Source organism: Anas platyrhynchos, chromosome Z, assembly GCF_047663525.1.
Source record: "Anas platyrhynchos isolate ZD024472 breed Pekin duck chromosome Z, IASCAAS_PekinDuck_T2T, whole genome shotgun sequence".
NCBI lineage: Eukaryota > Metazoa > Chordata > Aves > Anseriformes > Anatidae > Anas > Anas platyrhynchos.
This window is the reverse complement of record NC_092621.1, coordinates 82,452,233-82,466,358: the sequence shown is the minus strand read 5'-3', so window position 1 is coordinate 82,466,358 and position 14,126 is coordinate 82,452,233. Positions and strand designations below refer to the sequence as shown.

The 14,126-nt window shown below is 43.6% G+C and overlaps 1 protein-coding gene across 1 annotated transcript in view; it reads right to left on the bottom strand.

The window, feature by feature from the left end:
• Positions 1 to 2,779: 2,779 nt before the first annotated feature.
• The window catches only part of ADGRV1 (adhesion G protein-coupled receptor V1), a 290,567-nt gene continuing 279,220 nt past the window's right edge, over positions 2,780 to 14,126 (bottom strand). Inside the window, exons 91-93 of the mRNA XM_038170880.2 lie at positions 13,481 to 13,672; positions 11,155 to 11,332; positions 2,780 to 3,251 (exon numbers count right to left, since the gene is read on the bottom strand). Coding sequence (XP_038026808.2) covers positions 3,133 to 3,251; positions 11,155 to 11,332; positions 13,481 to 13,672 — 489 coding nt within the window. The 3' untranslated portion in view covers positions 2,780 to 3,132. The remainder of the gene's footprint in view (positions 3,252 to 11,154; positions 11,333 to 13,480; positions 13,673 to 14,126) is intronic.

Sequence of the window (14,126 nt, the reverse complement as noted above, 5' to 3'; positions counted from 1 at the left end):
GCACGCGTGTTTTGTTGCTGTGAAGCTCTCGGTACAATTTAATCCTTTGCACTGTGCATTTCTTTGCAGGATTTCGACTTTGGATTTGGATACCGGCATAGTGAGCATTTGCATGGTAGAGGCAGAGCATGGGGATATTGGGGCTCTCCTTTAGGTTCTAAAGAAAATACATTATGTGAAGATTTCTGTTCAGGTCCCTGATATGAATTAGCTTATTTTGTATATGCACCAAGGGAAGCGAAACCAGAATTTTTACATTGTTTTTTTATCAAAACATACCCTGAAAGATGTCTGTTGAGCTCAATAATTTTCATCACTTCTGCAACCTGAATACAAAATGTATTCAAACATCTTTTAAGAAAGTGGATTTACTCGTGTTGTCACATCAGTGATGATGAACTCCTGAAATACAACTGTGCACTCACCTCATCTACGTGCTCTGTGCCAACATGTGTAAGCAGCGTTAGGTACAGCCAGTCAGGGTGACTAGGGATGTGGATTCATTCATCTTAGGGAAACAAAGAAATGTCTACACTCTCTATCGAGTTTTAAATACTGCCTGAGATCAGAGGAAGCACTCGGCCTCGTGGGTTGAAGCCCGGCCAGCCGTGAAGGTGCTGCTGCCAGGTGTGGCTGCCGGGCACACCTCAGCCACCACCCACAAAATGCACCTGGGGGACACCCGCACCAGCAAGACCCTGGATTTTCTACAGACAGTATGGTTTCTGTACAGAAAGTGCCTCTAGGTCTGTAACTAACACTCATCTCGCGCTCCTAAGCCATTGAGCACCACCTAGAGATGGGAGATGCAGCAAATGCTGGCCACGGACGCCATCCCGCTGATCTGCCCTGAAAACGCTGATGCACTTACAGTAAATCCCTAACCAGGCCAGTTGTGCAACACACTGAAGTGACACGAAGTATTAACATTTATGGTGGTGAGTCAAAATCAAACAAACATCCTTCTTTTATAAGCTTTCTCACAGCATGTAGTGGCATGCGCTGAGAGTAACGAAGCATCTGTTACAGCCCCGGCTCTCGCAACCAAGCAAGTGTTGCAATCGCTCCGTAGGGCCAGACTTCTGTTAAGGATTAGCGGGTAGATGAGATGTATCAGCTATGGCCAATGCTCATTTCAGTTGATTCAGGAAGAAGAAAATTAAAAAGACCTTCAGGAGCCAGGTTTCCTGTTTAGAAACAGAGAAAAAAAAAAAAAAAAAAAAAAAAAAAGTATAGCATCACTACACTGCAAACCATCCCAAACTAATTTTAACTCCAGACTCCGAGTCTGATTTTGGTGATCCTTGCAGTTCATTAAAGTGACCTTTACAGCTGTTGCAGGAACAGGGTAGTCCAATAAAAAAATGAGCTGTAAAGTATGCTGTCTCACTCCTCACCAGGTCCCTGCTGTGCTTTGATGCCCTGCTCCCGCTGTTACAGGTTGTCCCTTCTCCACGGGCACAGGGGTGCCTCTGACTCCCCTGTGCCCCCGCACGCTGCCTGTGCTGCTGCCAGGACCATTCAGCACCCCAAGCTCTGCCACAGACCGCAGAGATTTGGCTCTGCTTGCTCTGCAGCATGACAAGCATAAAAGGAGTCAACGAAATTCCTGGGAGTCAGAAACGTCAGGCCTGATGCAGCAGAGCATGTGGTTATTAAGCACAGACATAGCTGTACTTCCCATCCACTCAAACATCTACTTGAAGAAGCACTTACTTAAAGGCTTTGAGGACCAGAAAGTTACCCGTGTCTGTGAAAGCGTTTGCATTACACCAAGCCTTCATTTGGAAGATTATCTCTGCTTCTGGACATGGGTGATGCCTGTAAGCTGTGCAATCCTAGCAGTTATTACAGAATTGGGACACAAAAAGGTTTCTTCTTCTTCTTTTTTCTTTTTTTTTTCTTTTGTCCCAGCTCAACAAATAATCAGTTACAGTAAAATTTGTGTATTACCATGGTAAAATGCACAGAAAAGCTTCCATAAGAAATGTTTCCATTTAAAAGCACAGGTTGTCACTTAGAGCTTGCCCAACCTAAAGCCTTTAGGCAAGATCCTGGTGTAGGTGTGAAAAGCCTGCTCGACATTTGCTATATTTCTACGCCACCCTCAGAAATGTCCAGAGGAAAACTCCCTTGGTCTCCTGCTTTCATGTGTTTTTGTTCCAGAGTGTCTGTGCAGAAGCAGGGAGTTAATGATTCTTGCAAGACCAGCCTGCCTCACCCCTCGGCTCTGAAATACTTCCTCTGTGTGTTTTTTTTTTGTTGTTTTTTTTTTTTTTTTTCAGGGGAGGAACTTTTCTTGCTCGTTTATGAACTCAGATTACCGATCTATGCAAGGCGAGACTTGAGGCCTTCGATCAGAGCAGGAATATCTGCATAGCACCCACAGAGATCAGCAGAAAACCCTCCTGTCTGGCATTCCTCCCTTCTGTCTGCGAGAAGAGGGAAAGAATTTAATATTGTGGAAAGAGCAAAAGAACACAGTCAGCAGCTCACAGATGCCTTGCAGTGACCTTCACGTGGTTTCTCACTTGTCCTTCATCCCCCCTTCCCTCTGTTTGTTTCAGACCATCACACATTTTATTGTGTCCGAATGTAAACTCTTCGGGTCAAGACTGTGTCTTTATTTACAGAGTTCACAGATTTGGGTGCTCAGAAACCAGCTGGAACAGTACAGCCTAGGAAACTTAGAACTGTGCAGTGAAAATGCTTTCCTGTCCGACAGGGTGTGTGCATCACCTTCCAGCTCCGCAAGCAGCCAGCAGAAATAACAGACGTGTTTATATCAAACAGACTCTATTGCTTTTATTAATCAGTGTTACACATTCAGGTTCATTAAAAAAGCTACGGTTCACGAAATGTCATCTAACTACAAGATACAAATCTAAGTTGATCCCCACTGTATCTTTGATACGCACTGTAAAAAATTTACAGCTTATTTTTTTTTGAAATACAAAAAAAAAGCTCAAACATCCTTTGTTAAGCAGTCAGTACAGCTCACAGCATTCTACCACACAGTTTTACAGAGTGTTTTAGTGCAAAGGGAAGTACAAATATAAAAATACGGAGACTTGAATTAAAAAAAAAAGGGGGGGGAGGAAGGGAAGGGAAGGGAACAAGCAAGCAGTGGAGTTAAAGATGGGTGTCTGCTATGGGGATTCTCCTAAGTTCGACAATCTGGGAGTTTGCCATGCTGCCCCCATCCTGGCTGCCGTGGCAGGATTCATTATCACTGACGCTGAGACCGGCACCTGAAACAGAGAAACCAAAAAAAGAAATAAATAAATATAAGAATCAGTGAGGGTGGGGTCCTGAAACAGAAATGTTGACATCGTGTCTTGTCACGGGGCTCCTCTGCTTTATTCTGATCACTGACTGAAACCCCACGACAGTGTGGCAGGCTCTATCCAACCGGCCAGCAATTCAGAACATTGTCAGACGTGGCTTGGTACCACCCAGAGACACTTTTTTCACAATCCCGCTGTCAGTCACTTTAATTCTCTCGGTAAATGGCACAACAGCTACTTTGGAGGTTGCCTTGAAATCACAAGGGCATAAATCAAAGCCTGGTTTAGGCTGGGTTCATGGTCTGGCTGTTAAAGTCTGGTGCTTCCAAGGATATTTTCATGAAGAATTGACTTTTAATGATATAATTTCCCTGTTAAACTATAATTCCAGCTGTTTTAATAGGATTGTAATTTCAACATGAGAAAAGACGCTGACTAAATATTCTTTAAACCCACATTTGGCACAAACTGGTGTATCGTGTTTTTCTTCTACTGCGCGAGAACACTGGGTTTTGGATGATGGAAACTCCCAAAACATGTCTGGAGGAGACCTCGGGAGGCCACCTTCTCCATCTTTTTCTTGCAGGAGTTCTGCTAGCTAGCTGCTTCCTTGCTGTTGATGTACTTTTTTGTTGTTGTTTGTTTTTTTCCCTTGGGTTGGTTAGTTTGAAGTACAGACTCTTTTTATGGAATGAGCATTTTTACAGAGCTGTAGAGTGAACCCCCCAAAAATACATGGGTTGCGTTAGCGTTCAGAGCATCTGGGCTTTCAATTTCTTCAGAGCTACACATTGGCATACTTTGGCATGGCGATTTCAAGACAGGCTGATGTCAGACATGGTTTTCCAGCAGCGACACTTACAAATAAGTAGGGAAGTTCTTCATTTGGGGCAGAAGCAGATCTGTGACTACCCTCGGTTCAAGGGAGTTGCAGAGGAATGACATTTGGCTCCAAGAGCCTTGAGCAGAGTGTGCCAGCGAGGCAATGATTTCCATTTTCATACCAAAACAACATTTTCAGAAATTTCTGTGAGTTGTACAATGAACCTCTTATTTCTCTCTCAGCTGACATTCCAGGCTTGGGCTTGCTTGGCAGAAGAGAAGATAAGGGTCTAGTATATTTCTGAAGCTACCTCATAATGCTCTGTACCCCCAAAATTTCACGAGCAGAAAGTTTTTGCTTACAACCTTCTCTTCCACCACTTCCCAGGTAGGACAGGAGTCAGGAAAAGGAGGTGTCAGTGGTGGGATGGCGTGAGGGTGCTCACTCCATGCAGGAGCTCAGGCTGGAGCCCTGCGTGCTGCAAAGAGCTTGGAGCTAGCAGAGATCCTCAGCACAGCAACCTTCAGCAACCAGTGGTCCTTGGGACATGCAGGGAATGTGCATCCACCCAAGGAGACCCGAGCTTGGCTTTGTGTCACCCTAGCTCTTTAGAGACCAGCGGCTACTGGCAGAGCACGACAGAAGTAAATAGACACCAGTGGACAAACAGCATAATAAAGGCAAGCAGATTAGGCTCTGAATCATTAAAATTCTTGTTAATAAACGTACTGAACATGATTGAGACATACTTACTCATTTAAATCTACATGCGTATTTAACCTTTTCGTTGGCTCTAATAACTAAAAGCTGGTTGAAAGTCCTGGGAAAAACAACAATTGCATGAGCTAAGTATTTGTTTTTTTTCTTATCTTCTCCAAAACTGTTTGTTTTAGAACGGAAACATGAGTGTAATAGAGAAGATAAATCTGACTGCTGTATTTGCTGTTTGGTGACAGAAGGACAAGGTAATAATAACTGTGATCTAAAGATACTTTGTGTGAAGAAACAAAAAACAATTGTAATGTTGCATCATCAACATTGGAATTCACCAAAAATAAGTATTTAGGCTAAACAGGATACAGGCTTCAGAAAGGGGAAAATGCATGGGTGAAAACATTTTAAATGGTATTATTTAAAATTTTGTTTTTATATGCCCATGAACATCCAGGCTGCAGATTTTAAGGTGAACACAGCTGAACAGGGTTGGAAACATGTTTGTCTGATTGGCGGCTGTACTGCACTTATTCCGTGTGGGGTATCTGCAAGGATCTTGTGCTGGTCACTACAAAAAGATCAGGTGCCAGACTGATCTGCTATCGTATCACGTACATTCCTAAATGCCATATGTGCAAGCTCTGTGCAAAGCAAGGGGGGATTTTTTTTTTTTTTCTGTTTGTTTGTTAAGGAGGTTTTGTGAGAGACTTGGCAAACCTGAGGCTGCAGTAGGCTCCTTGGGGTTTACAGCAGGCTTGTTCAGAGGCTGATCCGAAGGCAAACTTTTAGGAGCGGAGCCTTTTTAGGAATAAGAACTGAGATGTAACCAGGATACCAGCCTACCAAACAGTCGGCAGGCTGGGAAGGGTACGACTGTTTACATGATGGAGTTTCACAGAGTTCATAGGTCTGGCTTGCTCTCAGATTAGAGCAGAATTTAAACACGACCCTATCCAAAAATGCACGTGCTCCCTGCGAGATGCTGGCGCTGGGTGGTGGGTGAGCAGCTGGGAGTACTGCTTCTCCCCGGGTTGTGAAGCAACGATTTCGTGAAAAGACACGAAATAACGAGGCCTTTCTTTTCCTTCCTTTATGTACCAAAGGACAAGCTAGAAATTGAAAAGTCACAGCTCGCTTTGCAAAATCAGCAAGATCCCTCCGGTGACATCTACTGGTGAAAAGACTTCATCAGTGCGTGTCTCCGCACTGAGCTCCAGTTGTTGGCCCTTTCGTGTTCAGATGTATCCCAAACTTTCACTAAAACCTTCCAAGAGAGATGGAGTTCGTTTGGTAATTACTGTCATTATATTGTGGGGGAAGTTCTCCCTCTCCTAAGCACTTCTATCTTGTTTTCTGAATAAATCACCAAGTATGTTGTATGTGTAAGATGCGCTAGAAAGGAATTCTCTGCATGCACCGTGATTATTACTTCGTTTAGGGTTTGGACTTTGCAGAGATGACACCAACAGGAACCCGTAATTCTGAGAGTGAAGTTCAGACTGGACTAAAAATGCTTTCTGTGCAGTCATGCTCAGTACCTAACTGCCAGCATATTTGTGAGCCTTCACATCACAAATGAGAAGTGAATGAATATGCAACCTGGCCATCCTCTCTTCCCTTTTGCTGTGCAGTGACCCTTTTGACACAGAAACGACACGGGTTGGTACAGCAGAGCAAGAACCTGGCATTCTGCCACTTGCAGAATTTGAAAATTTCAGAGTTTTCTCTAACCCAGGATACCCAACACGAGATGCTTGGTTCTTAAACCAGGTACTTAACACCAAAGCTAAAAAAAAAAAAAAAAAATGCTGACTTTGGAGCCCCAGCTCTATGAAACTGAAAATTGTGAGCTGATTTGTATCGCATCATTGTTACCATAAATGTCTATATGCGTGCTTTTTTTTTTTTAAATTTATATGGTAGATTTTTCCAGGTATTCTCATGGTGTAGAATGTTTATTGAAAATTTATCATGCATGCCTTCTCTTGGAGCAAAAACACGCTGAGATTACAGAAGTGGCAATACCCCGTTGATACGGTCCAATGCCCATTTGGAAATCACCACGTGCCCAGCTGGTGCTCTCAGCTCCAGGTTTGCCACACTTTGCCTTCACATCTCGCCCAAAGGAAAGATTTGGTTTTATGCATCGCAGGCGGTGGGGAACGGGAGCATTTGTGGTAGGTGGGAATGTGGATGGAAGCTGAGAGCCCAGCAAAGCTATTGTGCATTCATGGTGTTTATGCTTTGGAGTAAAGCTGATGGACAGCTTGCTGTCTGGGGACAGATTCCATCTGTGTTTACTCTTTTGGTTCAGTTTTTATCTCCCCAGACCTAACCAACACCAAGTTCCCCAGGGAATCACAGGGAATAGCCAGCTTTAGCCTACAGATGTCTGTAACACACCGCTCTGAGACAACCTGAGAGAAAACGGTCTCATTAAACTGCCTATCAGCATAGACCTTGCGAAAGAAAACAGGTAAAATGAAACCTAGTCCAAAATAACAGCGCTTTCAGAGTTAGCTAGTGCAATTAGCAGTGTCTAACTAGCAAATAATTATCCTTCTCAGTAGAAACTAAGCCTTTCATACAGGATTGAAGCCATACATGAAATATAATAAATCGTTTAAGACAAACTAACAACCGTCCAGGAAATAAATAAATAAATAGATAGATAGGTGAATAAATAAATAAATAAGCCTTAGCAAAGGATTCCCAGAGTATAAGGGCTGAGGTGATATAGTCACCACAGTGAATCATGGATCTTTATTCCTATACAGACTTGAACATATTTGATGAAAAGGAGTAGTTAATTGCTAAGACATCTCAAGGCTTTATGACCTATGAAGTCCAGCTTTTGGATTTCTTGCACTACATAAAAAATCCCATGGCCATGTAACACAAGGTTTGCATAAAGCTAGCGTAACAGCTGGGTACACGACTGCATATTGCTGTCCACATCATCTGCTGGGGACACCGTTGTGTGCCTTCACCTGATCCAGCCCGTCTTTCAGGTTAATCTGTAATTTGGGCCAGCGCTAATGATTATGGCACGGAGGGCTAAGTGCATGGTTCTGTGACACGTCTCTTCAGCAGCCGGGCCAAGTGTGCCACCGCACCTCTTTGTGGGGCTGCGCTGCCAACCGCAAATTACAGCTGCAAGTTGAAGGAGAAAGGTGTGCAGAGGGATTTCTTCGATTATTTTTTTTCCAGCTGCATCATTTCAGCCATCCTTCATCAGTACCACTGAGTGTGGCCAGCTGCAGGCAAGGGCGGGGCAGGAGGACTGGGAAGGAGATTTTAGCTTTGCTGACAGCAAAACAGATCTGCAATTATGCCCTCGTTCACACTGATCCGAGCTGCCAGATTAACAGCGAGCATAAATTAAAGGAGCCTTCAGACAGCTCGGCACTGCACGAGCAAAAAGGACAGGAAGGCAGGAAGACATTTCTGCACATCCCTCTGCTAATCAGCGCTGATCCTCAGCCAGCCTCAGGAGTGGGAGCTAATACCCGAGCACTGCTCAGCCTGAGTTGGGCGAGGAGTGTTAAAAACAGCTAATGTGGTGCAAAAGTGTCCATCCCTGTTCCTCCAGGAGCTCGCCTGCTTTCAGATAAGGAATTCTCAGCTGCAATTAAGCGCAGCCTAACGAGGTGGAGGAGCAGTCCCAGCAGGACACCTCTGACCTGTGATGGGGCTGGGGCTGGTGCTCTGAGAAGAGGCAGCAGGCCGACCGTGGGGTGGCCCGGGGAGAGGAAGAGGGTGGGGGAGAGGAAGGAGAGGGAGAGGAAAAGGAAGAGCAGAACTCTGTGACCTGAGTCACTGCGGTTTCGTGTGAGAACAAATAGCGACGCAAGAGAGGAAGGAGAAATGTGCAGCCAGGGGGTCGGGGGCAGGCTCCCAGCAGTGGCTGTGAGCTTAAACCACAGCATAAATTCCCTTCAGACCATGCTCCGTGAATGCCCTAACAACATAAACCCATGCTGAAACACAGAAATCCCTCTTCCCTTATCCTCTTATCCCTTATCATTGCTTCCGCGCCGTCTCCTGCCCACTGCCACCAGAAGCACCTCGATCCCTTGGCCATGCACTGAACTGAGCTGGAGGGCAGGTTTGACTGGTAGTAGCAACACACAAGTATGATTTCCAGTTTCAGAGAAACTCACAGGTTTGTGTTTTTAAAGCACGTGTTGAGAAGCAGCTTGTATCTAAGGCTCTAGCTGATAAACATTTACTTTGGTGGTTAAAGCTGCTCTAACCTCAGTATCTTCTCGGTTCAGCTTGTTCGAACGTACGTGGGGATGGAACTAGCTGAGGTAACTGGTTTTGCTTAGATACAGTCTTTTTTTTTTGCCCTGTAACATCACTAGGGACACAGATTGGGTGCCAGAATAGGCACTGGGGCAAAAGGGACAGGTTCTAGCTGAACGAGTAATGCAAACAGAAGTGTTTTCCTCAGATTGTGCCCTGAGGTCTCCACTTCAAATCTTAAGAGCTTCAAAAGCCTCACAAGAACAAATTATAATACCAATATAAATATTAAAGAAGATAATAGTAAAAGTTAGGAAAAAAAAAAAAAAAGTTCTAAACCTACTTCTTTTAGAAGGACCAAAAACAAATGAAGTAGGGGTGGAGATTGAAGTTTTAATAAAAAATTATCAGATGCTAAAAAAAGTTGTGGTGAGTTATGTTATGCCACCATGCCTTTTAACTACTGTTGTTGACTAGTTTGCTCTTCATGATTTAAGATTCAGCCTTTCACCCTGCACAGCATTTACCCCAGTGAATAGGGCGGCTGATGTCAACTGCCTGCCTCAGTACTAACCACCGTGTGAAGCAGTGGGAGTGCTGAATTTGAGTGGCTTCCTATGCTGCTAACATCCTGTGAATCCCCTAGTTTCTGTCACAATATCCTGAAAGGAGTATAAAACTGAAATCTATCTCTTTGGCATGTAAAAACAGGTTTGCACCTGTAAGGTTATGCACCCAGATTTAAGCAAGTCTTGCCCCAAATCTTTAACTGCATAGCAGAGTATGAGTGGCCTGCAAAGTGTCCAGGAAAATCAATAGGTAAAACACGAATTTTGTTACTATCTTATTTCCCAGCTCTAGCCCAGTTATGAATCATCCAGTTATTTTCATCATTTGAAGAGTTTTCTGCTATGGAGGTTGGCCTAAGTGATAAAGCCTTGTGAATGTGCTGAATAAAGCTCCCTTCATTATCATTCCCAGTCCTCCACCCAGTTTGACTGTTTTCAGTGCTGTCACTGAGGGGAATTACTGGTAAAGTATCGGAGTGCTTAACCTGCTGATTTAGACAATACCTCAGTGTTGCCCCTTGCAAGAATCCCGGGGGCTCAATAGCTTGGTGAGGCTGTCCTCTGGTATTTCACCCATGCCTACAGGGGGTGGGCTTGGGCTAGCATCTGCTAGATCTTATCAGGTGACGCTCCTCAGTCTTTCTGGTCTTCTTATCAAGTGTTCTCATATTTATCTTTCAATCAGGTTTTGCTTCATTTCTTCCGCCTCAGGCCATGCCTGGCTGCCTATTTATGTCATCGTTTGAATATCCTAAAGTTTCACTGGTTGGGTGGGTGAGAGAGCAGAAGAGCAATCCCTCACCGAGGGTAAAGCTGGGGATTTTGAAGACTTTATCTCTAAGGCCACAGTGAAGACTGGCTACAAACGGTTTCTTCTGTGGGTGTAGTTTGAGTGTGGACACCCAGAGTGGCCTCCCCCAGGCTCTGTTCTACAGCAGCATGGTGTGCTCGTCACAGCTGGTGGTTGTGTTCTATCTAGCTTATTTTTCCAGCATACACCATTTTTTTTCAGGCCTAAATGCATTTTTTGACACTGTGGAATACAAATATTTTGTCCTACACTTTTGGGAGCATCGGTATTCATGCAATTATGTTTTTTTTCTTGCAACCATACACATACAAAATGAAGATCAGCAACATACACATACTCTACAGAACAACTCAAAAAAGAAGGGAACAGAAGACAAGATGGACAGTCTCTAGAGGCAGCAAGCTAGCTGTTTAGGAACTTGTGAAAAAATGTCAGAGCCTCCAATCTGCTGCTACTTTCTGTAGATCTGTGTATCATCATGACTCAAAGCATATTTTTGCAGAGTCCTTCAGTGATAGGGATAGATTGTCTGCACAATATTTTTAGTTCATGGAATAACAGTCCGAGACAAAACAATTTCAGATGATGTTTTCGCTGGTAATCAGATTAAATTAACAGCAATTGGATCTCATCAAACGGCGACACAATTAGAGTGAAGAATAGCACAACAATCTTTGAGGAACAAGAAGAGGAGTCACTCACCAGTCTTTAAAGCAAATATTAGGTCATCAAACTCCTGTGATTCCTCATCAGCAACCAATGAGCTGTTACTAAATCCTCCAGAAGGGTGGAAAACATTGCCGTTTTGTGGACTCTGCTTAAAGGAAGCACTAGCTTGACTGGCAGGCTGCAAAGACGCCCTCTCCCAGTCTGCTGGCACCTGTAAAGTTTAGAAAGACATAGAAATGCAGTAACCATCGAAGCTGCACTGTATAAATGATTTACATGCCTGCTATATTGAGATAACAAACTGGAACCTACAACCAGAGTCAAATTCAAGATCAGGAGATTTGGAGCCAGCTATTCTGTCACTTCTGTGGTGAACAAGGTATCCTAATTTGAATAATAAATAAGTACATATATACAGAAAACTCAATTACAAGTAATTTAATCTTTTGCTTGTGACATCTGCCCTACATGTCTCAAACATCTTGCTTTTTCTGAACGTTAGCCCCTGCTATGTAGAACTTTTAAGTAAAAGCACTGAATGACTCCAGTCACAATATGCTCTCTCTCCTCTCTTTGAAGGTGCTGGTGTACAGCCTGACAGCTTTGATATCAACCTTGCTATATTTCCTCTGCCACTTCATTCCAAAGTGGAGCTGCACAAAAAATCAGAATTGCAGTTCATGACAAAAAGGTGTGGTGTTTTTTTTTTTTTTTTTTTTTTGGGGGGGGGAGTTGGGAGGAATCTATCTCCTCCATAATTGTGAGGCAAATCCATAATATTGAATTCTAAAAACATATATTCTATGACAATCAAAATATATTTTGATTATATCATCAAGTTCCCTTCCAACCCAAGCCACTCTATGGTTCTATGAATACAGAGGGTTGCCACACAGATCTGAGAGGCTATGCTGTCCAGTAATCCAGGGAGTCAGGCACCACCTTAAGTGACATTATGAGATGCCTAATACATTTAGCAGGCTGCCAGGAGGCAGCTGAGGAGCTTTACCATCCCAACAAACCTACAGTCAAGCAGGTAGAGAAAAGGGCAAAAAGAAATGCCAGCTGAGCAGCTTGGTTTATGCAAAAAAAATAATAATAATAAAAAAAAATTACTATGACACGTTGCTTCAAAACAATTTGATTCCATTAAATCAGCTGGAAATTCTTCATCTCCATCAACACGCCAATGTACCTAGCAGCAAAAGTCACCTTGGTTTACTACAGGTAGTGAAAAAGAGATACTCTCCAGTTCCAGCAATGAAGGAATTGAAAATCATTGCCCTCAAAATTTCCAGAGATTTCACACACCATGACTTTGGAAAATTAGTGACTTAAAACTCATCTCAGCCCTACGGCGAGCTGAAAGAAATGGCTTGATATTTTGATTCTTTGTGACCTACTTCTGACAACACTTTAACCAATCTGCACAACAAACTGAAGACCCAAGTAGAAAAGGGAAATTCCTTAGATGGGATGCTACCAGCTACTTGTAAGCTACAAGAATATCACCATGGCTACGTATAACATTTCTTGTGGCAAAAAGAAACATTTCCCCCTATTTCTGGGTGCCTAACCACAAATAAATAAATAAATAAATAAATAAATAAATAAATAAATTTGAAAACAAGAGAGAAAAAAAATAAAAAGAGAGAATTATAGTAATGTGGTGGCTTTACTCAGGTGGGCAGCCGAGCTCCACCACAACCGCTCTCTCACTCCCCCTTTCCTCAAAGAGGAAGGGGGAGAAAATACAACACAGAGAACTCGAGGTTTGAGATGAGAAAGGTTTAATTAAAGGGAAAGGGAATGGGGAGGAAAAAAAGAAACAAAAGAAATAATAAGTCCATGCGGAAGCACAGAGAGAGGGAAAAAAATATTCTCTACTTCCCATCAACGAGCGATGTTTGGCCACGTCCTGGGAAGCAGGGCCTCAAACGCGTAGTGGTTGTTCAGGAGGAACAGCCCCCTCCCCCAGGAGAGTCCACCTTTTTATTTCTGAGTGTGGCATCAGGTGTTATGGAATATCCTTTTGGTTGGTTTAGGTCAGCTGCCCCGGCAATGTCCCCTCCCCATCACTTGCCCACCCCCAGCCTGCTGGCTCTTGGGGGCTTGGAAGGAGTCCTGATGCTGTGCCAGCACTACGCAGCAATAGACACAACACTGGAGTGGTATCAGTGCTGTTCCAGCTACGAGTGCAGAGCACAGCACTGTGTGGGCTGCTGCAGGGAAAGGTGACTCCAGCTCAGACAGACCCAACACAAGTAATTAGCATCTCATTCACTTACCATTAGCAGCACCACTCAAACCTCCACATACATTTTCAATTGACAAGGCAATGACTTTAGAGCACTGTTACCTCTTCCATAGCACTGATGAGGTTCTGAGTGGACTTGCTGATCTCCCCACCTGCAGCTGGCAAACCACTGCCATGTGTAAAGAAAGCAGATCCTGGAGTTGTATGTCCATTCATGTCTACAGTATAACTTGCTTTCACGGGACAGCAAAGTTGGTTGTGCAGGATAAAATACACCACAAAGACGTAAAGACCCTGGGACATGGGGAGAGGAAAAGAACATCAGTATCTGAAATGAAGGAAGCTTAGAACAGATTTTGAATGTGGTCACAGCAAGGTCCTATGCTGTGATAGATGCTGGCCCTTACACCATCAATCCATGCCACTAAGGGCTGCAGCCGGTTTCTCTGGTGTGTAGAAGATGGCACTGTCAGTCAGACACCTGGAAATTAAAAATAAGTCCCGTGGCCTCCAGGTAGACATTCTGTCCCCATCCCATCATTGTCATAGAAAGTGAACAGTCATAGAAAACGGTTATTTGGTTAAACCCACATAGTTGCAAGGCAAATCCAACTTCACAACAACAACAAAAAAGTTGAGATTTACAGCTGTCATAATAGTGAAAATGTGGTTATGAGCTGCATTTACAATAGGATTTGGCTGCTGGTCCCCAGCCACATTTTTTTTTTTAATTTCTTACTGAGCTGCT